Genomic DNA, 25,872 nt, shown 5'->3' on the forward strand with positions numbered 1-25,872 from the left:
AGTCCCGTTATATGAAAAATAAATTACAGTAATTTATGCATCAGGTTCGACACATGAGGAAGAACGCCGTATGAATCAGCTGCCGCTCCAACGTCGCATAGTGTGACAGACCCTGCCGAATTTAATGTTGTTTGCCGCACCAAACCTAACCTGCCGAACCAAACTGATTCAAACGCCGCTCTTCTGCCGTACTTAACTCTCATGAGTTAGGTTCGGCGCATGAATGGAGCGGCGTTTGGAACGGGCCTTAGTTTCTATTTTTTTTAGACATTTTAATTCAATAACAACGCTCTCCAAGTCATATCTGGAATTTTTCAAAACGAACTGACACGAACCTGTTTGACAGTTTTCTCCAGTATAACCGGAAGCACAGGAGCATTTGTAACCACCAGGAAGGTTTTGACAAGTTCCTCCATTTTGACAAGGTTTCGAAGTTTGGCATTCGTTGATATCTGGAAATGAAATAAGACGTACATTGATGAGTACTTGTCGAAACAATATTTCAAAGTTTCACATGTAAAACCTCTGTTTCCACAATTCCTAAAACGTCGCCTTACGAAGGTTCTTGTGAAAGAGAGGTTTCTTTCTTTTCACTATGGTGTTGATCGAATTCGTCCAACGAAGGGATTAGACATCTTGAGGCCGATATATAATAATAATAATAATAATAATAATAATAATAATAACAATAATAATAATAACTTTATTTAAGTGTCAGGGTAGGTATTTAGCTTACAGAAGCTAATTGGGGACACTACTACGTTACAATTTATTGAGATTTAAAATGTATAGGTAAGAAAACGAATTAAAATTAATTGGGTACACTAGGAATAAATAAAAATAAATAATTATAAATAATATAAAAACTGTTTCTGAAATTACAAATACAGTATAATACAAGAGAGAAATATATATATATGTATAACCGTATCATTTTGTTATGAGGTGATGTGAAAAGTTTAGATGTTTACCGTAATCTTCCCGTTATTGTGTGCTCACCTCCGAGCTTATTTTATCATCCTAATGCAGCAGCGATCGCGATGTAAAGATGCGTTCTCTCTTTCACGGTTGGAAGAATAGGTCTTTAAACACAAGCATTATTATTATTAATTCGCATTTGAACACATACGTATGGAGTTTGCGCACAACAAATTCATAATAATTATTATTATTATGATTATTCGAATGAGATTAAATTTCGATAAACATGTCAAAATAAAAATGAGCGATAGAAATTTTACACAAGGTTTCGATGTCGTCATGACATCATTATCAAGTGACAAGAAAATAACGGTTCAACAGTGTTATATATGCGGTGAGAGGTGTGATTGTTCATTACCATATTTGGTTAAACAAATAGTTTCGCGCGGATGGAATCCGATTGCGCGTTCAGGCTAGGTTTCTTCTTTCTAATAAACAGTATTTCGTAAATCAAACAATCCAGTTTTCCGTTGCATTTCTTTAGGACGGAAAAATTATTGGCAAGGGCGTCGATGTTATAAAGGCTGTGATCGTTCTTTAAATGCTTTCCGATTGCGGAGAACCTGTGTTCATCAATACGTTGGTGCAAATGCCGGCTGGTATACCCGACATACTCTGCATCGCACAGATCACGTTGGTAATTGTACACTACGCATTGTTGATTAATTAGAGGTGGTTTTGGTTCACGCATCTTGAGATCTTCACAGATTTTGCGACTCTTGAATACTGGTTGAAGAGTGTGATCGGTTTTCTTGCTCAGGTCAAATAGTTGTTTTTTCACTGCATCGGCGACGTTTGACCTTTAAATGGCAATACGACTCGGTGAACAGTATCTTCGTTCACGGGTAGTCGAGGTGGCACGAGAGGATCTTTGGTCATCATTGAGGTGACAATTACCAATCTGATCATCGAAACGTTGTGTAAAATTTCTATCGCTCATTTTTATTTTGAAATTATCATAATTATTATTATTAATTCGGAAATTTGGTTACCATTTCCACAATGTTTTCCTTTATATCCTGACGGGCATTCACAGCGATAAGTTCCATGGGAATTGTGACACGTGGCTCCATTTAAGCAAGGATTGGTGGTCAAACACTCATTTATGTCTAAAAAAAGGCATGAAAAGCAAGATTTTAATAAAAGTCTTGCATTTTGTCCATTTAGTGGCTTTCTTGAATGAGGATCAGCTAGTTTTAATTTGCCAGAAATTTATTTTTTACAAACTTTCTAGACTTTCTCAAGCCATTCTTGGCTGTTTTACAACATTTTTTGCAGCCACTCAACTTGTGTTCTACTGTAAGTCGCGAATCTGATTGGTTCTGTAATCGTCATTCGCTGATCGACAATGATCTCGGACCTGCAGCGCTTGAAACTGATAATTATTATTCAGTTTAGGCTTAAAAATTCATCCTCCGTAACATCATAGAACAGGTCAATGATAGCTGAAAAGCTAACTTCCAAACGTTTGCGAACTTATCAAAGCCTTCCTACGTACGTTGAGAAGTCATGGTCTCCTTCAAATTGGAATTTCACCTTCTGAAAGTCAAGATAATCATATGATTTCCCTGCAAGAGTTTTTCCTCAAACACAAATCAAAAATGACCGGTGATTGTTGCGTTTTCAAATTTCTCCGGCTATAGTATGAACGGAAAACAGTCGATGTATTTTCAGATTAAAAACGCAGTTTTCAAATTCCTCCAGCGTAGTGTGGTCGGGGCCTTAATTAATGCAAACAACTTTTCTTTCACACGATGTAGATGCCCTGTGGAAGAAACGACCAGTGGTATTTCATCGAATCAAGTTGGCATCTCCCGTAACAAGTCTAGAATGTGTTTCACTACTATAAATTTGACTTTACATAAGTAGGTTTTGAAACATTGATTTCGGTGCATCAACGTTGTGGATTAGTGATAAGGAAGAGATGATTATAACCGAAAGGTGCCGCATTTGATTCTGGGTGATGGGGTGCACTTTTTTGTTTGAGATGGAAGATGAGGTGTTAAAGGGAGAGGGTCAAAAAGAAAAAAAAAAAACACGAGGTATTTGTAATCTGTGGTTTACAAAAGAGAAACAGGTGTCAGGGAAAAATTATGTTGACTCAACGATTCTTTATAGATAAACTCGCCAGTATATCCTACTTAAACAGACGAAGTTACACCTGCTACACCTCCAGGTTATCTGGTGGATGGCTAACTAAGGAAATTCGATGCGACCAGGTAAATCACCACCCCAAAAGATTTGTTTGAGTCAAGACCATTGTGGAGTTCTTGTCTTGCACTATCTTTCCCTTGTTTTTGTCAAAAGCATTTTACCATATTTTGCGACAAGACAAGATCTAAGAGCTTCCTAGAAAACGTTTTACACGGGATTGGCAAAAATAAAGTAAATTAAAAAGAAAGCAAATGTACAAAACTACTGTACTTGTACTCGATACTTCAAACCACATCGGAACGTGAAAGGTATTTTGTTTGGTTATTTTTAATTTTTTTTTCTTGCTGTTTACTTTTTGTTTGCTTGTTTCTGGTCTTATGATATGTATTGCCTCTGGTCTGGTATGGTTGATCATTACTTTTTTTAATCTCAAATTCCCTTTGTCAGCCAATGAAAGTTAAGGCAAGGGAGTATTATAGACCAAGTTTGAATCTGGGCTGGCGAGGTTAACAATTAGCCATTAGATTACAGGTAATGAGTTTTTAATGGTTCGAACTAGCTTTAGTCACAAGTTGGTCACTAAAATGAAAGCAGTCACAGAAAGGCCAATTACATTTCGCTGCCTAATCATCCGAAAAGAAATCAAACTTATGACATAATTAATTCATTATTTTCACACCTCAAGAACCATGACCTCATTTCCATTTGAAATGTTGTCTCGGGAACGGCACTTCCAAGAATATTTCTACCGGTTAATGACTACAAATTAACATCGGAAATAACGAGCTGGACTCTAGTTGTGCTGGAAATCTAGAAATTAATAAAGGAAGTCTAGATATATAGCAAGGGCAACAAGTAGTTTTCTTTCCAGGTAGTTTTCTGTTTTAAACACAAATAAGTAGTGAAAAGTACAGTGATCAAAGTAAAAAAAAATCATTTTATACTTAAATTAAATTTTACAATCCCTAAGAAAATCGAACACCAAAGAATTGAAAAGGTAATCGCCGAACAATACCTGTTACGGCGATAGATTTTCAGACTGAATCGGAGCCATCAATGAACCACGACAGGTAGACAAATGTGGCAACTTTAATGATGATCCAATACGTAAAAACTGAAATAAAGGGTAGTGTGACCAGGCGACCTTAACTAACTTACAATTGCAATGAATAGAAGTCATTGAGCGATTATGAACAACAGATGTCAATCATCTATGAAATTACAAACTATTTCGAGGTAACAGGCAATCGACAAAACGCGTAATCATGACGAAAACGATAACAATAATTTCTTACGTACCTCTATCCCGACGTTGGGGCGAAACTGGCTAAAGGGCAGTAGAAATCTTACATACAACTTGATGCTAACATTAAACTCGAACACCGCCCGCACTGACACTACGAAAACCACGAGGCCAGCTTCCTTTTACATTTGACTGCGCATGCAGAGCGAACACAACGGTAACGCAACACTGTGACACAACGGTAACGCTTACATGGCTCCCATAAATTGTCAACGTCAATTTACTTATTTCAAAAGAAAAAAAAAAGCCTGACAAAAGATAATTATAAAAACAGTGTTTATCAGCTGGATGTTTGTCCTTGAACTTGCTACTCCTTTCTTCTCGGTGGGGACTCCCTGGTCTGCCATTAATCTTCACCGCACCGCACAAGACAAACTAGCTTCTGGACAGGTCTGTCAAGAAACACAGGAGGTTTGGTTCTACTTCCACGTCTATCCAAGGATGGGTCTGCTACTACGAGTTTCACCTTCCTCAGGAGGCCATCGTTGCTTGGGTAAGTCTGGACTCACGAGCGAGTCGCAATTGGTTCCTGGGTAGATTATCATCTTTAATGATGACAACATCACCCACTTCTATGCGTCTGACTGTACGCACCCATTTCCGCCTAGGCTGCAGCAACTGGCGGTAATTGTCTTTGCACTTGATCCAAAATTCATTTGCTAAGTACTGTACACGGCGCCATCTCTTCTTAGAGAAGAGGTCAGCTAGCTGAAAGGATCCAGGAGGAGGTAGGACGACAGAAGATTTCATGGTCAGCAGCTGATTGGGTGTCAGTGGATCTAGACATTCTGGGGAGCTCACATCATTAACTTCAAGTGGTCGAAAATCCACAATCGATTCAGCCTCAACCATGAAAGTATTCAGGGATTCATCATGGAGCTGTGATCCATGGCGGCTCAGCAGGACTGCGAGAGCGTTCCGTACCGATCGAATTTGACGTTCCCAGGCACCTCCCATATAGCTAGCATGGGGTACATTCATTTTGCAATCCACCCAGTCGCAGTTTCTTTTTAGAGGCTCTTGTCGTATTTTGTCATGATCTAATTCTGAGAGGGCCTCCTGAAGCTAGTTCCTCGCACCGAAGAAGTTTGTTCCCTAGTCTGAACGGATCTGGCGAACTGGGCCGCGACGGCCGACAAAGCGGCGGTAGGCATTAATAAAGGAATCCGCTCTCAGAGAATTTGCAACTTCCAAGTGGACTGCTCTGGAGGCCATGCACGTGAAGAGAACTCCATATCTTTTTAGTTGATGATGTCCCTCCTTCACGTACCAAGGTCCAAGGTAGTCCGCTGCACCGTAAGAGAAGGGTGGAGCAGATTGAACCCGGTCTTTTGGAAGAGCTGCCATTTTCTGTTCCTGCACTGCTCCCCTCAACTTTCGGCGGCATACGCATTTCGCAATGTGATCAGGCACGGCAGAGCTGGCACCAATGATCCAGAATCCAGAGGATCTGATTTTGTTGTGTGTCATTCCACGCCCCTGATGTTCTACAGAATCATGACAGTAGGAAATGATCAGGTCTGTCATATGTCCTTTCTTGGGTAGGATAGCAGGGTACTTGGCTGCAGTTGAAAGATCTGCATGCTTCAGACGACCACCAACTCGGAGCACGCTATTCTCTTCAAGGAAGGGATCAAGCGTATAGAGATTGATAGTTTTTTTCATGACTCTGGCAGAGGTGCAGTCGTGTGAACCATGCTGTAAATTGTTAGATCAAAGCAGCCTGATTTCATCTTGGAATTCCTCCCTTTGAATACTTTTGACAATCTCTGTTTCTGCCTCTTGGAGCTCTTCTTTATTAACTGGAATATACTGGCCCGTTTTCCTCTGCTTAGACTCTTTAGTTTTCATCATGTCTCGCCCTTCTGAACCGGTTCTGTATTTTCTCTGGAGACTAAGGCAAACAGCAACTGCTCGCTTAGGTTTATGCCAGCTGGAGAAGTACTTCAAGCGATCGGGAAGAGAGAAGCATTCTCGGGTTTGGGTAGTCAAGGCTGAAATATTTAATCTTCTTTACTTCGGGGTCATCCGGAGAAATGCACATGGGTTCGCCACCATCAAGTGAGCTCTGATCTTCCAGTGGTTTCCAGAGAAACTCAGGGCCATTCCACCAGCGCGAGTTTTCAATTAGATTCGGTACATTCTGACCACGAGAGGCATCGTCTACTGGATTCTGATCTGTCTCTACATACTTCCACTGATTGGGTAAGGTATGGTCCCGGATCTACTGGACTCTATTTGCGTCAAATACATGGGATCGCCTCGCATCGTTGCGATTTTGGATTAACATGCTCTTTGCATGGCGTTTTAGTACGTGTTCCACCTAAAAAGTAGTACTTGAATTTCTGGTACCAAAACAACAGATTGCATTTGAAGTGCAAGAGTATCATAGCTAGCTAAGTCTAAATGGGCATTTTAGGCAGGTAATAAACTAATAGTTACATAAAGAGAAAAAAGTGTGCTAATCCCTTTTTTGTTTGTTCATGCCAGGTTCACAACAGCCTACGCTCAAAGTGACTTCCTTCTCAGGTCTAACTTAGGCAGGATTTGCTCTTCCAAGCAACCGTCACGTCCCAGGACAAACTCGTTTCAGTCTTAGACGAGAGGTTTTACGCCACCCCTTCACAAGATCGTCAACATACCGTAAAATATGTTCTGCTCAAGGACGGGTTAGTTGTGAATTGACTAAACGTCGACAGTTTTATTTCTTGTATTGAAAAATTGTTTTAACACCAAATTATCACAAACGATTAAGATTCAATCACTGTGCATTTTTCTATTTTCACAATTGTCTCTTAGGTTTGGAAGATCGTCAAAATGCAAAACGAACTTTTCTGCACGTCTTAACCATAAAGGGTTTCAAAAAGTGAGTTTGAAACTTCGTTATTAAATTTCAAATTAACACGAAAATTAATTAAAAAAACCCATCGACAAAAGTTAGACAGAGTTCTTGGATTGTCCTCCTATTTCAACTAGTAGATATGACTGGATTTTTGACAACCGTTTCAATACTTTGCACCAAATCATCTGATACGTTACTTTGATTTAATGTCTCCTAAAGGCCTTAAAAATCACTGCAAGCGATGAAAAAAACAAAAAAACAAAAACAAAAACAAAACAAAAATAGAGAGAGAAGAGCAAGAAAAGGAAGAAAAGGAAGCAGACGGAAAAAGAAGACTGACATACCTTTTAATTTCTATATCTTCCACTTTGGAGATTCTTTAACACTGTTCATATATATTTTCGAATCAAATCTTGTAGAAATTTATAAGCATAAAAGACACTGATGTAATATGGTTTGGTAATTTGTAGATGCCCTGTGGATGAAACGATTAGTGTTATTCCATTGAGTCAAGTTGGCATCTCCCGATTCACCACTGAAGGGTTCAAGTTCATTGCTGATCACCCATTCGTGTTTGTCCACTTCCATATAAGGATCTACGCCGCAAGGAAGCCAAACTCCAGATGTGCCCAAAGATGCATCAAAGAAGCCCGATGGAGACGTGACGTCAGCAGTGATGACAAATCGTGTCCACTGGTACAGGGACCCCTGACCATTGACACAGACGTAAATGAATTTAATGCTCATCATGGAACCATACAAAATTAATCCAACCTTAGATGCATACAGTATTCACTGTAATTTCTTATTATCACAAAATGGATTTTGTTTAAGTCCAGCAGCTCAGGCTTTTAATAAACAAGGTAGAAATGGAATTTGTTTTGGCCAGTTTTCCAAATACGATGGCTAAACGATTTTACAATGACAGCGTCATCACAACTCACGACTGAATAGGGTATTTCTCAAAGGATGAAAACAAAAAATAGTTAAGTTCTCTTCTTCTTTGATTGCACGAACTTTGTTCTTAACAACGACAACAACATCAGCTGGCATGATCGTAAATACAAACAGTGTTGCAAAAGATTTTTTTAAACTAAAACAGTAATGATTTTCCTGAACATATAATAAGGTTATGATAAAGCAATAAAGTTACATCGGTTTGATTTGAAAGAAGAATATTGCCCAGATCAAAGCAAGATGAAATGAATTTTGCTAATTAAATATTAACAAAATGATTTGTAGAAGTTGTAAGTTCGGACATAAGCTTGTTACGGAGATAACTGTTTGAGAGTTAAAAATATTGAAGATCCGATACCAGGATTCATTATAAAAGAGGTAAAAAACGTTCTCTGGTAAAATTGTTTAAAATTGTGAACTTTCAACAGCCAGTCAGCTGTCTTCAACGGACAAAAACGAAATGATAAAATAGACCTAAGAATTTTGAATATAACAAGCGAAAGGCGTATATTAAATAGAATACGTGTGAAAGAATGTGAGAATGCTAAAAGTATTTCACACGTATTCTATTTAATATATGCCTTTCGCTTGTTATATTCAAAATTCTTAGGTCTATTTTATCATTTCATTTTTGTCCGTCGAAGACAGCAGACTGGCTGTTGAAAGCTCACAATTTTAAACAATTTTACCAGAGAACGTTTTTTACCTCTTTGTTTGAGAGTTCTTACATCAAATTAACCCCTCCCCTTTTAGGCCTACTCTGGGACCTTAAGTCGCCTAAAGTCGCCTTAAGTCGCCTTAAGTCGCCCTAAGTCGCCTTAAGTCGCCCTAAGTCGCCTTAAGTCGCCTAAAGTCGCCTTAAGTCGCCCTAAGTCGCCTAAAGTCGCCTTAAGTTGCTATCGGTTATGCAATGTTCAAAAGGTTTCAACACACTCAAATTGCCCCTGTAGAAGGTTATTAGACTCGTAACTGTCATGTTAGGGTAAACTCCACTCTAACCCTATGGAGGAGGAAGCACAATGACCCAATGGTTGGTGCAATGGACCCCTATTGTGGATCATTGTATTGTGTTCATACTCTCATAGTGCCTCTCCTCATCCAGATGTATAAATGGGTACTGGATATGGAACGGGGGGGGGGGGGGTGGGCAGGGTGCAGCAGAGGTAACCTCGATAGTTGTGATTTTAATTTTTTTAACACTCGTTCCCAATGCATTGGAGCCATCTAAACCCCCGCTTAAAGGGCCCTAGTCAGCCACACCTTTGTTTTTGTTTACATACAAGAGGTTGGCTTTTATGCTTTATTCAGAGCATGTCAAAGCAAAGAAAATCACTGTGAAGCTACTAAAGATAAAGGGACATACTTTCAGGAACAAAACTTACAGTAAAGCAACAAGACTTTGCCTCACCATGCAATATCAATAATTTTGATGGCATCGAAAATAGCAGAGGCTGACTAGGGTCCTTTAAGAAGTTGAGGACCCGACAATTACAAGGCCGTGGCTCCCTTAGACATAAAAAACCCTAATATTATTATAGTCTTGCACCTCTCTAGCCCCCATGTTAGCAGCGATAATTTCTACATGTGGACAATACTTAAATAGGAATAACAATCTGATGTATACTCTCTCACAGATGGCTTTTTATTTCTATCAAGTTTTCTTTTTTTTTCTTGTATTTCATTGTAAAAGAGTTAATAATTAAGATGACACTCTGTGTTGTCATCAGGAAATATATTAAATGTGGAAGGATATAACAAATGACTATACTGCAATAACTTCATTTAAGCTTATCAATTTTTGTACGATATTTCTGAATCAAATCTTCCGAAGACCTACAGTGTATAATTAATAAACAACAACAGTGAGAGGTGTTCCAGATCCTTTAGATGAAAAGAAAAAAAACAGAAAGATTTCTGGGTTAAGGCTCAATTCTTTCTAGTCACTTTTACACTGAGCAGTAAAAATATGGTCATCCAAAGTCAATTGAACCGAATTGAGTTTACACTTTAAATACTTTACTTACCCAGTGTAAAAGAGTGACAAAAGTGGGCCATTTCTCCAGCAAAAATCATTGTTTGCATTTTACTTCCACATTCGACCAACTGTAAACGTTTGAATTTCGTAATTGGACGAACCAACTTGCAGCATAATGTTTATCTATCCTTTTCCTACACATGATGAAGCCAGGTATTCACATAATCTTATACACTTTACGTGGACTGCGCTACTGTTACTATCGAAAGCTAAGGTACAGAAAATTCTCTGTGATCAACTCTCAGTAAACATGGCCGCCATGGGAATGTTTGGAACACGTGACTTAGTTCGGCCCCGTGACTAAGTACGCGAGCTCACGCGACCTACTCGCGCTCACGCGAGTATGATTACTCCGACAGGCGTTTACATAAGACAAGAAAAAAAAACTAAACGCCAAACTAATACTCTCCGAAATATTTGAAGACAGTATTTATTATCGGGTGATTTGAAATCACCCGAACACTTAGCAAGAGAACTCGAGTTTTCGTGGCACAGATATCTTTTGTCTCTTTGAAGCATGGAAACCAGTTAGCGGCGCAAGGGTTACTGGGAGAATCAAAATGGCGGAGACCAGTGTGTCTGGTATCGATGTATCAATTTCTAGTATTTCGCTGTGAAAATGTCGTTCTGGGCATTTGTAATTTCTCAGGTGGAAACTAGTGAAAGTTTGGAAGATGTATTTCCTGGTGGTCTGATTAACAAAACCTTCTAAAAAGAATCGATTCACTGTATAAACTGCCAGGGTCATCAAGGTTTTCTGGAACCTGACAGGTAGTTGGTGAAATTTGACAGGACGTGTTCTTACGAAGGAACTTAGCATGCGCTACTCATTATGGTATTGGAATATTTTGTCTGACTTGTTATATCCTGTGCGACTTACGCGAAGTAGTTGTTAGATGAAATATTTAGTGTGACTCACATGAAGTGTGTGAGAATTAAACCATGTGCTTTTAGAGTGTACACATCGAGCTCGAGTGAATTTGGAGTGTTACATTGGCGACGAGGATGGGATTCGAACCCACGCGTGCAAGACTAGAAACCTTCGAACACAGCCATTTATCATCCCCGACGAAGCGAACAGCGTCGGCAAAGCATGGGAAGAATGGCTGGAGGGAATTGAGCGAGAATTCCGATACTTCAGAATTACGAAGGCCGTCGATAAGAAGGATGCTATAATAATTTACGGCGGGAAAGAGATAGCTCGATTAGAAAAGAGCCTACCGGATCCAGAGGTGGAAGATGTGTACCTGAAGTTGCATACTAAGCTGAATGATCACTTCACTCCAAAGAAGAATAAGCATCATGCGAGGTATTTATTTTTGAAAATGAGGCCACACATGGGTGAAACCACAAGGGCATACGCGGCAAGGCTGCGAGAGAAAGCGAAGGAATGTGAGTTTGGAGCTACATTCGACGAGAGAATTTTGGAGCACATAATTCAAACCATTGATAACAAGAAGATGATTGAGAAAGCCATTAGCAAGACGTGGGATCTAACACGATTTCTGACCGAAGCAAGCCAGACGGAGGATATTGCGAGGCAAATGAAAGATATGGGAAGTGAGAATGTTTCCCGTGAGAATGTTTCTCGTGTGCATTCCGACTTGCAATACCCCAAACAACAAAGCAATGGATCCAATGAAACACAGCGGCTTGGGAAAAAGCACAAATGTCAATATTGTGGATTGTTTGGAGTCCATGAGAAAGGGAAAGATTGCCCTGCCTATGGTAAGAAATGCCATAAATGCCACAAATTGAACCATTTCTCCTCTGTATGCAAATCTGAGATTGCTCGTAGCCACAAGTTCAGAAGACAGAAGCAAAGTAAAAGGAAAAGCAGTGGGAGAATTAAGAAGACAACTGAAGATGCAGAATCCACGAGCTCGGATGATGATTTTTTCGGCCAGGCAGTGCAACACTTAAAGCAGGCCAAGAAGATAAGAGTGGCAAAAATGGTGATGATTATCGAACTGTTATGGTGAGATTAAATGACGTGGATGTCTTGATGGAAGCAGACAGTGGGGCGGATGTTAATATTATGGACGAACACCAGTTTAAGGCATTCAGCTACAGAACACATGACAAGCCAATCCTTGCAAACAGTAATGTCAAGTTGCGTACTCTCCAGCACAAACTCGAGGTCAAAGGAGAATTTCAAACTGTGATTCGTAATGAGACGTGTGGGAAACCGACCAAATTTGTTGTGAGTGCAAACCCCCTCAATCGAAGGCAGAGGTGAGAAGTTTCCTTGGTATGACTGGTTATCTATCCAAATTTATACCTCGGTATGCTTCGCTCACGAAACCACTGAGAGAGCTTACTCACAAGGAGGCTAAGTTTCACTGGGGAAGAGAGGAAGATGATGCATTTGAAGAATCGAAAGCCAACATCTCCAGCAAGGATACAATGGCATTCTTCAACCCCAAGCTACCAATCATGGTGAGAGTCGAAGCTAGTTACAATGAAGGTTTATCAGCTGGCCTTTTTCAGCAATCTGCCAGGGGCTGGCAACCAGTGCATTTCATAAGTCGTACTCTCACTGATCTGGAAAAGAGGTATAGCCAGACAGAGAAGGATGCTTTATGTGTTAAATGGGCCAAGGATCGATTCTCTATCTACCTTCTTGGTGCACCCAGGTTTACGATTATTACTGCACACAAACCACTCCTGCCATTGTTTAATAAGCCAACGGCGAAGCTTCCCCCCGAATCGAGAAATGGGTGATGGACATGCAGGATGTGGACTTTGAAATGAAATACGAGTCTGGTAAAGATGAGGCTGACCCTCTAGACTTCTTGTCAAGGCACCCATTACCAGTTGTTGGAAACAATGACACTGAGAAGATTTTGAAGGCAAGCATTGAAACGGAGCATGCAGTGGTGCTAGACAGAATTAGAGAAGAAACACATCGTGATAGAGCTTTGCAAAAACTGAGCCAAACTATCAGGACAGGTAATTGGGAGACCAACAAGAAGGATGCTGACCTGGCACCATTCTACCCGATTAAGGACGAAATTTACGAAGCACAAGGTCTGATATTCAGAATGGAAAGAATTGTTTTACCAATGGTGTTACAGCAGAAAGTCATCAGATCAGCCCACAAGCTGGGACATCTGGGAACCACCAAGACGAAACAGATGCTTAGGGCTAAGTATTGGTTCCCCGGCATGAATGCGATGATTGACCAAATGATAGGTCATTGTTTTGACTGTCAAGTTACTACCAAAGATCGCAGACAAGAACCTATCAAACCATCGGTGATCCCGAAGGAACCTTGGGGAGAGATTTCAATCGATTTCGGAGGACCTTACCCAGACGATCATTACAACTTGGTAGCAATTGATCAAAGAACCCGATACCCGGAAGTAGAGGTGGTGTCCTCAACAGCAGTGAAGCCGACTAAAGAGAAGTTGAAGAAAATGTTTGCTCATCACGGTGTACCCAAACGAGTGCAGTCTGACAATGGTCCGCCATTTAATTCGAAAGAGTTTGCAACCTTTGCAAAAGAAGAGGGCTTTGATCATCATCGTGTGACACCAGAACACCCCGAGCCAACGGCCAGGTGGAACGGTTTATGCAAGTGTTAAACAAGACGGAACAAATTGCCCATCTCCAAGGAAAAACTGGACTTGACAGGAATATGGTTGTCTGTGATATGTTGATGGCATATAGGGACACACCTCACCCTGCCACTGGGGTTACTCCATAGCAAGCTATGTCGAATAGGCCTATTAGGACCAAACTTGATCACACAGTACCAAGAGAAAAAAGTGAGCAGGATGAGCTGATCGATGAGAAGACCGAGTATATAAAGAGAAGATGAGACGCGATGGCGTGAATATCAAAGAACACAACTTCTGTGTGGGAGACTATGTCCTACTTAGACAAAAGAAGGTGAATAAATGGTCGACCGCCTATGAGCCTATCTTCTACACAGTTATCAGAATTAGTGGTTCGACGATCATGGCAAGGCGAGTTACAGATGGTCGTGAGATCCCGAGATTCAAGCCAGTTTAAATTGGCTAATGCTATCATGCATGAGGAAGGTGCCAAAGGGGAAGATAGTGAGGATTGGAGAGAGACACTACTTATGAATTCTGGCAATCCGAGCACAGTCCAGTCCAGCAGTCCAGTCCAAGCCATCCCTGAACAAAGTGATTCTGCTGAAGAGACTGTTGCAAACGGATCATTAGGGCATGCCAACCAACAGTTGGAAGAGCTTCCTACAGTTCAGACAGAAGAAGGTTCTACTTCCAGCTCTCCTACTCCCAGAGTACAGTCATCTAGGCCTAGACGAGAGCGACGTCGACCTGCTTATTTGACTGATTACGTCACGTGACATGTTTACATTAATTTTGATCGGACACCAGAAGCATTTAGAATATGCAATTGAGTTGAACTGCAGTATTAATTAGATAAACTTTGATATTTTTGTTATGAGCATACTAACCTACTAACCCACTAGTTTTAAACATTAATTAGTCACATTAAGTCTCAAGACTTTGGTTCTGATTGATTCAAAGACTCTGGAACATTGAATTGGATTTTGCCATCCTGTGTTATTATTTTATTGTATGTGGACTGTGTAGACAACTGCAAAAAAGGGGGAGATGTTATATCCTGTGCGACTTACACGAAGTAGTTGTTAGATGAAATATTTAGTGTGACTCACATGAAGTGTGTGAGAATTAAACCATGTGCTTTTAGAGTGTACACATCGAGCTCGAGTGAATTTGGAGTGTTACATGACTGAGGCAAGAGAGTATCAAGTCGATTGGGTCCCTGAAAAGGACTGAAATTGACAGTGGAGATGCCAAAAATGGCAGATAAGTCTACCAAGATAACCATTTTTATAATTCGGGAAGCATTGTAAAATAAATGCATGTAAAGGAGCTAAATTAATTTAAATTTCCCTGTTGTTTGAATAATTGATGGAAAAAATACAAGCACTTCAAATTAAATCAAGATATCTTAAATTTAATATGAATATATTTTTATTAGTTTTGTTTGATTTTTTCATTGTGATATCTTCACTAATATTCATGCTACCTTGCTGGCGTCTATTGTTATTATTATTCTTATAGTTGTAACTGTTCAGTGTTGTCGTAATCCTTTCTTTAATAGTATTTTTTTTAATGGTTTGAAATCTGGCCCGGGTTGTTCGAATGCTGGGTTAGTTTAATCAGGCTTTGAAAAACCCAGCCCTGGATATTTGAGACTGTGGTGACTTAATTATGTACCAGTATTGGTACAATATTGGTTTATTGCAATAGATATATGGAGAGACTGTTGCTAAGTTTGAATTTATAGCACTCGAGTGAAATAAAGTACTCGCCAGGTCACCTGAAGTCGCCTTAAATCGCCTGAAGTCGCCTTAAATCGCCTGAAGTCGCCTTAAGTCGCCTAAAATCGCCTTAAATCGCCTAAAGTCGCAATGTTTTTTCTGCCAATTTTGCTTAAGTCGCCTAAAGTCGCCTTAAATCGCCCAAAGTCGCCTTAAGTTACGGCGACTTAAGGTCCCAGAGTAGGCCTCCTTTTTTGGCCGAGAAATAGCAAAGAAGAACCCTTTAAATGAAGTAGAGTGCAAACACACTCTCTGATCCGAGACAAAATTGATTGGTTTCCTTTGCGGTCGGAAATTAACGCGACGCAGTGCAATTTACTATCCTTTTACCTACTTGATCCTAATTAACAGCATTAGTCAAAACTAGTATTTTGAGCAAGAAAAACAACTTTTGTATCTGTTTTAGGTGTCACCCTCATGGCAGGTCTATCTTTAGCAGTTTTTATCAGCAATTTGCATTATGGGAATGATTCGGTTATCTCGCAAGAAAACCAGCACAATAAAAGTCTACACTTCAAATATTGATGACGTTAGAGAACTAGACCTGTCCAAATAAAGATATAGGTGGCAACGAGAGTCCACGAGCTCATTAAAAGAAAGAAGACGTTTGTAATCAGAAAAATGCAAGACAAAAAAATCTGAAATGATGTGAATATTCACGCACCCTATTTCCTAGCCTTTTGTTTGAGATGGAGCGCTAGCTCTCATGTGTGTAGTCCCATATATTGCTTTGAAACTATTGTTCTAGAAGCAGTGAACCAGGAAGCGGGTAACCGATAAAAGACCGTAAAAATAAAGTAAACCGAAGGAACATGTAGAAATGGATTACAGATCAACAATACCTCTACATAGAAGATTAAAAAAATGCCGAAGAAACACGATGCAAAAACCTTAAGTAGAACGGGAAAAAAAAAGTCTTTTTCTCCGTTTAACATAGCCTGACATAAGACAAAAAATTATAAGTAAAGAAATTAACATTGCTTTTGTAACTATAGATTTACACGATTTCTTTTCACCAGTTTAAACCTCAAATTCTGGGAAAACTGTAATGATTAACAACTGGATCATTGGGGATATAATGCAATTCGAGAGTTTCATTGGCTGAGCCATCATGGGTTACACAGGGAATATTACATGCCCGCGCGTGAATACGAATTTTTTCTTCGAGTGTTCAACTCGATACTCACGAATGAGCGCAGCAAACGAGTGAGATATTGAGCTCAACACGAGTAGATAAAATTCGTATCCACAAGCGGGCCTGTAATATTCTGTTTATTATAAAACATACTAATAACGACGTTTCTGACGATTTTCCGAAGATTTCCGACCACTTTCCGAAGATTTTCGAAGATTTTCCAAAATTGTTCCGAAGGCCAGACGAACGCTTTCGAACATTTTACGAAGATCACCAAAGCTTGCCGACGATTGCCGAAGACGACCGAAGAAGATCCGAAGATGTTTCGATCATACATCAACAAATTTAAGTGTAGTTAAAGGGACAAAAGAGAAATGGTATCAAAAGGGAATGATATCTTCACAGTGTCGAAGATAAACATAGTATCTTCACTGCGAGAGGGGTGGCGAATGGTAAATGCGAGACGACGAGATTAGCGTTTTTCTTTGCGAGCCCGAGACGTTTTGATTTCTTCAATTGCGAGACCGAGACTTTAAAGTGTTTTAAATGCGAACTTAAGACGTTCAGTTTCTAAGATGTTGTGAAGTTATTTAACTTCATCATTAAAAAAAAACAAAACAAACACATCGGTACTTCGTGACTTTCTTAGCCTTGAAAAAAATTGAGACTGCGAGACAGCTTTGGGAGAAAAATCGAGACTGCGAGACGCACATAACCGCTAAAAAACGAGACTGCGAGACCCGTGAAATTCGGCGAAACTTTTGCGAGACCCATGGTTTTTGAAGGACCATTCGCCACCTCTTGCGAGGGATGAAGATATGATTTCTTAGTAAAAGGAAAAATCGTAGTATTTTACTGGTGTTTATATACCAAGAACCATTATACCATGCTCTACGATTATGCTAGGTGTACACGGTACGTGTATATTTTAATTTTAGTTTAGTTTCCTATATTTTGGGGGCGTTTTTAATAAAACAATTATTCTACTAGCGCTTGTTGGATATCAGATGATTATATCTGATATCCAACGAGCGCTCGTTTTGTAATCTCTAATTTCAGTCTCCCCGAGACAAGCCACATACTTCTCGGAAACTAATCATGATTGACTAAGAGAACAACAAAACAAAAAACAGAAACAATAACCCTAAAAGCGTGATACCGGGAGCCAATGATATTCGCTAGGTAGCCTGCAAGGAAGCTGTCTTTACAGCTCTTCTTAGCAGGGTGGGGAAAGGAGAACAGGGAGAACTAGACAGCACGTGTCACGGATTGACAAAGTTGCCAGTCATTTGGTGTTCAGATAGTGTGAAAATAAGGTTGGATTCGGCCTAATCAAAGATGACAAACTGACTAAAAATACATACAAGTGCAAAGAAAGTAATCAACCAAGTAACACATAGGCGCCTTTTCTCCCTTTCTCCTACATTATTGATCGCGTGTACAAGTCAGATTAATATTATGAGAACACGAGCCATACTAGTGCACTAATCTATTTTGTATGGTATGAGGGAAACCCCTATTTTATTGTAACTTTTGTAAATCATATTTCGATTTTACATTCAGTTGTTTTACAATGCACCTGAGGTTAGTTGTGCAGAAGTTTCGCATTTCAGAAGCTCAGACTTTTCCAATACTTCTCAACTAACCAGGCAGTAATTGCTGTAAAGTTTTCTCCACAGGCTACCGAGTCATCTGAATCATAGTTTTCTGTCTGATCAGCTGAGGCGAAGGTCTCAGGTAGCTATTCAATACGACACATGTTTGATCTTGGTTGACAAATTTTGAATCCATATGTATTGTTTGTATTTTAGATCTGGTTTCTGGGTGGGGAATAAACTGTTCGTATTTAAATGCTTTAATTTTTTAATGAAAAGAAACTGCTTAGCTCTCATACTTAAAAACTCTGTCGAAATGTAAACTTAAGCATAATCAACGTGCTGCACGAAAGTCGAGAAATCATTTATAGTCCAGTTATGCATGAAATGAGGGAATCCCCCTCTCTTGATTTAATTCGTTATTCAACTTCCAGTTGTGTTTCAACACGCGGTAAGGTAAGGTACGCATGCAGAAGTTCTTCTATTCAGAAACTCCAACTGTTCAAATATTTTAAATTTAATTGTTGTAAACTTTTCTCCATAGGCTACCGGCCATCTGAATCACAGTTTTCCGTCTCATCAGCTGAGGTGAAGGTCTGAGGTAAGTATTCGATACGACATATGTTTAATCTTTGTTGACGAATTTTGAATCCATATGTACTGTCTGCATTTTAGATTTGGTCTCTCGTAAAAAATGAACCATTCGCATTTTGTTTAATAGTAAAAAATGCTACTGTCGTATACATTTTGTCCTACACTGTACTCGGTCATATTGATTTAATGTCCAAAACTGTCCAGAAGCAACCACTGAATATTACTGAAGTTCATTGAAGGTCATTCAACTTCCCATATCAACTCAACTTTATTTCCGAATATTCAACTGCTTATTACTTTAGTTAAGTTTCAAAAGGCGAATGTCTGTATTTTAAAGGGGAAGGAGGCAAGTTAGGTGATCTTAGTGGAGCTATGTCGTGTATTCGACTTTTAGCGGCGTTTATGTGTATTTTGTTGATGACGTTACTCGCTGGTGACTGAGAACTGCTAATTGTCACAATATATCCTGAAAAGTAATAAAGTGTGAAAAAGAAAGAGCCCGAACGAAAACAGAAAACTGTGATAGACTTTCGTTGTTGTAGGGGTTTCTGTGATATTTGCGAGGAAGCCTGCAAGGAAGCTGTCTTCTGAGCTCTTCTGAGCAGGGTGGGGTAAGGGAGAGCAAGGAGAACTAGACAGAATCTGTCAAGGATTGACATAGCTGATAGTCATTTGTTGTTTAAATACTTGCGCCATAAAGTTGTATTCGTAATCAAAGATGAAAAACTAACAAGAAATACCAAGTAATCAAGTAATTAGCACACAGACGACTTTTCGAATCCTTTCTCTTACACTACTGATCACGTGTACAAGCCAGATTAATATTATGAGGTCATGAGCCAGAGCGCTGATCTTTCATGGAATGAGGGAAAAACCCCTTGCTGTTTATTTGTAATTCAACTTTTAGTTTCGCTTTCAATCATTTTCTATACGCGGTAAGGTCTAGTCGATTCAGAAACTCAGACTTTTCCAATGTTTCTCAACGACTCGTGTAGTAATTGCTGTAATCTGTTCTCCATAGGCTAGCAAGTTATCTGAGACCATCTGAATCATAGCTTTCTGTCTGATCAGCTAAAGTGAAGGTCTGAGCTGAGGTACGTATTCGATACATAATAGATGCATAATCTTTGTTGACGCATTTTGAATCCATACGCATTGTCTGTATTTTAGATCTGGTTTCTCGTGGGGAATGAAGTATTCAAATTTTGCTTAATACTTAAAAATGCTGCTGTTGTATGTGTTTTTTCTCAACGTTAGTCAATCATATGCATAAGACATCCAGAAATTGGCGACACTGATCACTTGATATCACTGAAGTTTATTGAAGGTCATTCAACTTTCCGTACCAAACGTGCTTTCCGACCTCAACTTTATACCCGAATATTCAATTGTTTCGTATTCATTTTTCAAAGGGCGACAGTGTGTTTTTCAAAGGGAAAGGAGGCAAGTCAGGTGATCTAGCTAATGATGGAGCTTTGTGGCGTATTCGACTTTGAGCGGTGTTAATGTGTATTTTGTTGATGACGTTACTCGCTGGTGACTGAGAATTGCTAATTGTCACGATATATCCTTAAAAGTAATCAAGTGCGAAAAAGAAAGAGCCTGAACGAAATGGTGGACTGTTTTTGTGATATTTGAGAAGTAGCCTGCGAGAAAACTCTCCTTACAGCTCCTCTGAGCAGGGTGGGGTAAGGGAGAGCAAGGAGAACTAGACAGGATCTGTCAAGGATTGATATAGCTGATAGTCATTTGGTGTTTAAATACTTGCGCCATAAAGTTGTATTCGTAATCAAAAATGAAAAACTAACCAAAAATACCAATTAATCAAGTAATTAACACACAGGCGACTTTTCGAATCCTTTCTCTTACACTGTTGATCGCGTGTACAAGCCAGATTAATATTATGAGGTCATGAGCCAGAGCGCTAATCTTTCATGGAATGAGGGAAAAACCCCTTTTTGATCATTTGTAATTCAACTTTTGGTTTCGTTTTCAGTCATTTTCCATACACTGGAAGGTTCTAGTCGATTCAGAAACTCAAACTTTTCCAATGTTTCTCAACGACTCGTGTAGTAATTGCTGTAATCTGTTCTCCATAGGCTAACAAGTCATCTGAGATCATCTGAATCATGGTTTTCTGTCTGATCAGCTGAAGTGAAGGTCTGAGCTGAGGTACGTATTCGATACATAATATTCGATACATAATAATGCATAATCTTTGTTGACGCATTTCGAATCCATATACATTCGTCTGTGTTTTAGATCTGGTTTTTCGCGGGGAATGAAGTATTCAAATTTTGCTTGATATTTAAAAATGCTGCTGTTGTATGTGTTTTTTCTGAACGTTACTCAATCATATGTATAAAATATCCAGAAATTGCGACACACTGGTCACTTGATATCACTGAAGTTTATTGAAGGTCATTCAACTTCCCGTATAAAACGTGCTTTCTGGCGCGGCCTCAACTTTATACCCGAATATTCAATTGCTTCGTATTCATTTTTCTAAGGGCGACTGTGTGTTTTTCAAAGGGAAAGGAGGCAAGTTAGGTGATCTTAGTGGAGCTATGTCGTATCCGACTTTTAGCGGTGTTAATGTGTATTTTGTTGATTACGTTACTTGCTGCGCTGGTGACTGAGAATTGCTCGTTGTCCTGGAAAGTAGTCAAATGTGAAAAAGAAAATGTCTGAACGAGATCAGTAACTCTGATAGACTTTCGCTGTTGTACGGGTTTTTGTGATATTCGCGAGGAAGCTCTCTTTTTCTTCTTAGCAGGGTGGGTAAAGGAGAACAAGGGGAACTAGACAGGATGTGTCACGAATTGACGTAGCTGATAGTCATTTGATGTTAAAATACCGTATTTATTGGAATAAACGCCGCCCTCGAATAAAGGCATCATGATGCGGCGTTTATTGCAAAAATAGACTCAAAAAAAGCAAATGCGGTAATATTCCAGTTTGAGAAAAAAAATTTTTTCCTTGATTGTATGTTTAAGAGCAGTACATTCGAAGCTCAAAGGAATATAATCAAAACACGCGAATAATATACGGTAGTTGACAGAATAGCTTAATAAAGGTTTGGAGATAACAATGTTTTTTTTTAGTTCGAAGATAGTATACTTCAATGCTCTTTCACTAAGCTCCCTAATCTCCAGAATTCTTGCAATGCACAGTCTCGTTGTCAAAGCGGAGTGGTTAACTGGCTCATGAAGAGGAAAGTGACATTGAAATTGAGTGAGCTTTATTCACTTTATGTATTGCAATAGTATTAACATTCAAATTGTGAAATTGAGAACGATATAGAAAATGACTTTCCAGACAAGCACTTAAACGTGTTTCTGTTTTTTAAAATTCAAATTTTCAGTTACCATACTATTGTTTGCAATAAATGAATTGGATTTTAAATACACGCCGCCCTCTTATAAACGCCACCATCGAATAAACGCCGCACTCGAATCACGATAAATTTATCATACGCCTCGGCGTTTAATTGAATAAATACAGTACTTGCACTATAAGGGTGAAGTCGTGTTAAAAAATAGGTCCGCAATGCATACGCGTGTTTAATGCGTTTTCAGCTAACTGGAGCCATAATCAGAGACGGACACTTTAAGGGGAGAGCCGTCCATGGAGTAGTGGAAGAAATGATAAGTTTTAAGCAGGAAATGTTATTGACAGAAGTTTACCGACAAATGTCAAATTAACTTGTTCATGAAATATCAAGATGGTTTCCTGGAATTGCTAAGCCTACTATATAAAAGTCTGTAACTGAGAACGTTAGCCCCAAGTCGATGACTTAATGGCCTTGAATTACACTGAAGTTCTGATATTAAGTTTTTACTATGGCTGTAAAGGGAATATAGACATGTTGAACAACAATCAATTTGCATGGAGAATTTACAAGGTTCTTTTATTAAAATGTAACTGTACGTGGAATAAAAAGGAAGCAACAACGCTAATCACTGTACATTTTGTATACTTCTTACGATAGCTTGTTGTAAGGTTGCATGTTGATCAATGGGTAGTTGTTTGTAGAGTGTCTTCTGGACAGAAGAGTGTTTCTAATAATTAACTGAATCAAAATCTTCAAGTGGTTGTCAGAATACAATAGTTGCACAAAGAATTCTGTGAATTAGCTCAACTCCTCACATAAAAAATATCGATGAGACGTTGATACAAAGTTAAATACTTGTATGAAAAAAGAAATAACAATGGAGAACAGAGTGCTCCATTTCCCATTGCCCAGCTAGTTTGCCTGACTTTGGTTTACTAGATTCTTGTGCTCACATCTGACATGGCATGGTGCAGATGTCTTGCGTCGTTGTTAGTGTCAAAATTGTTCAGTGTCAACTTTAAGTGTAAGAGCATGTTTCCAAAGCAACTGTCCTCAACTTTTCTGTGCATTAGTTACTTCTTTATAGGTGCAGATCAAAATGTTGGTATTTTGTCTGCTTTTGTATCTGAAGGTAAATGTCAGCACTGTTAAGTTTGAATTTGCATTTTACATTATGTGTGAAACTCAGTGCTGCTTTGTTTCACTGGATCTGTTTATAACTCACATAATTATTGAACTGCGGTAATAATAGTTCAAAAAACAAGTGAAAGGGTACAAATATACAGCAAAATTGTATAACAAGTTATTTTCCTACTTGTCAGGTCTGTGCAAGACATGCAAAACTGTCGCACTTTCTCTCTTTCGCTGATAACTAAATATTGACTACAACATTTGGGAAATAAATCACTTATTACACAATTTCATGTGCAGTATCGAAGTATAATTTTATTCGTTGTTTGTGTATTGTCTTGCTCATCAAAATACAGCACATTGACTCATAATAATATAGAGTAATGCTTTGTACATCAAAACATCTATTAAGATATATGTGCTGTATTGCATTGCATGGTATGCCATAATAGCCATTCCCTCCATGAGATGCACCTGTAGGGAGACATGATGGTAGTTGTTTTAATCATCTTGGATTGGATATTTGTTTTTATAAATACAACTACCATGATTCCCTGCAGGCACATCTCATAGAGGGAATAGAGCATTGCAAGGTATTGTATTGTATTGTATTGTATTGTACATGTATACATCTATCAAAAATTGATAACAAACATGGAATGCAGTGTATGACATTTACAAACTAAAAACTACATTCAGGCCTAAATAGTAGCCTGGTTAGCCTAAAAATCACTCTGCATAGCCTAAATAACACTCAGGCTAGCCTAAATAATGCTCAGGTTAGCCTGTTTACGGTTAGCTCTCGGTAGTGGAAATGAGGATGCCGATAATGAATAAAAAGTGTGCAGTCTGGAAATGTCATAGACCCCCTGGATGTAAGTCAGCTAGCTACGTGTATCAGTCTACAGCAAAGAGTCATTTGCTCGTACAGAATATCTTGAAGAGCTATATAGGTTATTTCCAATAATTAAATTCAGAGTGAAATAAATTTGCAAATTAATATATTCTATTTGATGAGACAATTCAACACATTGCTTTCCAGTATCTTCACCAAAGAGTGTTGCATTTCCTTGATTTGTAGTCTACAGACACAGTGATCGTTGGACCAATCATATCAAATATTGCAGGGCCTGGAATTTCCTCCACATCATTCAGTTTGTCATGTAGTAGGAGAACATCATTTGTGTAAACCAAAACATCATTTGATTCCAGTTTTTCATAGTGTACATAAGCTTAATTTGTTGCGATGTTGGCAAGCAAAACACAGTTAAATAAAAGTCGCAAGCACAAAATTCCAGCATCCCCGTTGAACATGTGATGAGGTAGACAATCAGTTATTCGCAGATTGATCTTTCCATTTAATACGATAACAAACAGCTCCAGTAAGTTCAGCAATTCGACTGAAATCACATCCCAATATGACTATTTATAGCCATGGCTTAAGAAAATTTCAGTGGCTTGCGGGACCAAAGCAACTCCTGTCGCCGAGGAAACTCGGTTAGCAACACCTGAATGAAATAACAAGGAGGCATAGCAAGGCATTTCTCGGTAGGTAAGCTTAAATTCTCGAGGGCTGTGTAGTTAACTTTCGAAGAAAGGAGGAAAACGACATAGTGACTGAGAAATGGATAATAACTTAAGCTTACCTTGAAAATTAGAAACCAACTCGCGACGGAAAGCTGTCCAAATTATTCGAAACAGAAAAAACGTTTTTCGAACTAAAAAATCACTAAAATATTGAAATCACGTTGGAGGGGACTGGAAAAGTGTGGGTTGCTATGGGAACTGAAATTATTATAGTCGTAGGTGTGTTGCATGTAGAACTAATAGCCTACCAAGTTTCAATGGTTTCTGCTGCAAATTGACCGAGATAGCTCTACTTTTATACTTGATGTAATATTTGGTTGAGTGTATGACGTCATCAGTCCTTTCATTTGCCTAGTTAACACATTTTCAAACTTAAACATCACCAGAACCAATGCAGATATCTGCATACGGTAAACGGTGTTTTTCATCTTTCGTGGAATTCTATGATTAACCTAAAAATTCAAGGGGTAAAAATTTGATCATAGTACCACTTAAACTGAATCATTAACCGCTTGGTTTACATGTAAAGCGTCTCCGAGATACAAACAACTGTTCACGTTGACCACATTTATCTTCCACTACGTAGTAGTGTAACAAGACTGGGGTGAACCAAAGGCTGGTTTACACTAGCGCAATGCCATAAGCATAAGCCGACATACGCAGGTGCAGCACGATGATGATAATTAGCGCCTTTTCTCAAACAAAAGTCGCTAATTATCAACATCGTGCTGCGTCTGCGTATGTCGGCTTATGCTTATACTTATGCGCAAGTGTAAACAAGCCTTAAAGAGTTTTTTGATAAAATACTTACAGAATGTTACTTAAAAATGTTAACTACTGCAATAAAGTGACAACTCACAGACCGTTTCACAGAAAAGAA

The 25,872-nt window shown here is 39.0% G+C and overlaps 1 protein-coding gene, 1 long non-coding RNA gene and 1 pseudogene across 3 annotated transcripts in view; 2 read left to right on the forward strand and 1 right to left on the reverse strand.

Annotated features, from left to right (window-relative positions):
- Window positions 1-5,533: 5,533 nt before the first annotated feature.
- On the reverse strand, window positions 5,534-6,103 carry LOC149114987 (uncharacterized). The gene has a single exon (XM_089285625.1). The coding sequence runs from the start codon at window positions 6,101-6,103 to the stop codon at window positions 5,534-5,536; it is 570 nt and encodes a 189-aa protein (XP_089141751.1).
- A 7,884-nt stretch (window positions 6,104-13,987) lies between these two features.
- On the forward strand, window positions 13,988-14,976 carry LOC149114988 (uncharacterized; annotated as a pseudogene).
- A 4,663-nt stretch (window positions 14,977-19,639) lies between these two features.
- The window catches only part of LOC110062668 (uncharacterized), a 142,109-nt gene continuing 135,876 nt past the window's right edge, over window positions 19,640-25,872 (forward strand). Inside the window, exons 1-4 of one of the 2 annotated variants that reach the window (XR_016205978.1) lie at window positions 19,640-19,875; window positions 19,962-20,034; window positions 21,040-21,112; window positions 24,838-25,093. This is a non-coding gene — a long non-coding RNA (uncharacterized LOC110062668). Of the gene's footprint in view, window positions 19,876-19,961; window positions 20,035-21,039; window positions 21,113-24,837; window positions 25,094-25,872 lie in introns of those variants that run through there. The other variant, XR_016205977.1, reaches the window with a different exon arrangement.

This window comes from Orbicella faveolata, unplaced genomic scaffold (assembly GCF_042242905.1).
Source record: "Orbicella faveolata isolate gen_17 unplaced genomic scaffold, um_ofav_v1 contig_13, whole genome shotgun sequence".
Taxonomy (NCBI): Eukaryota; Metazoa; Cnidaria; class Anthozoa; order Scleractinia; family Merulinidae; genus Orbicella; species Orbicella faveolata.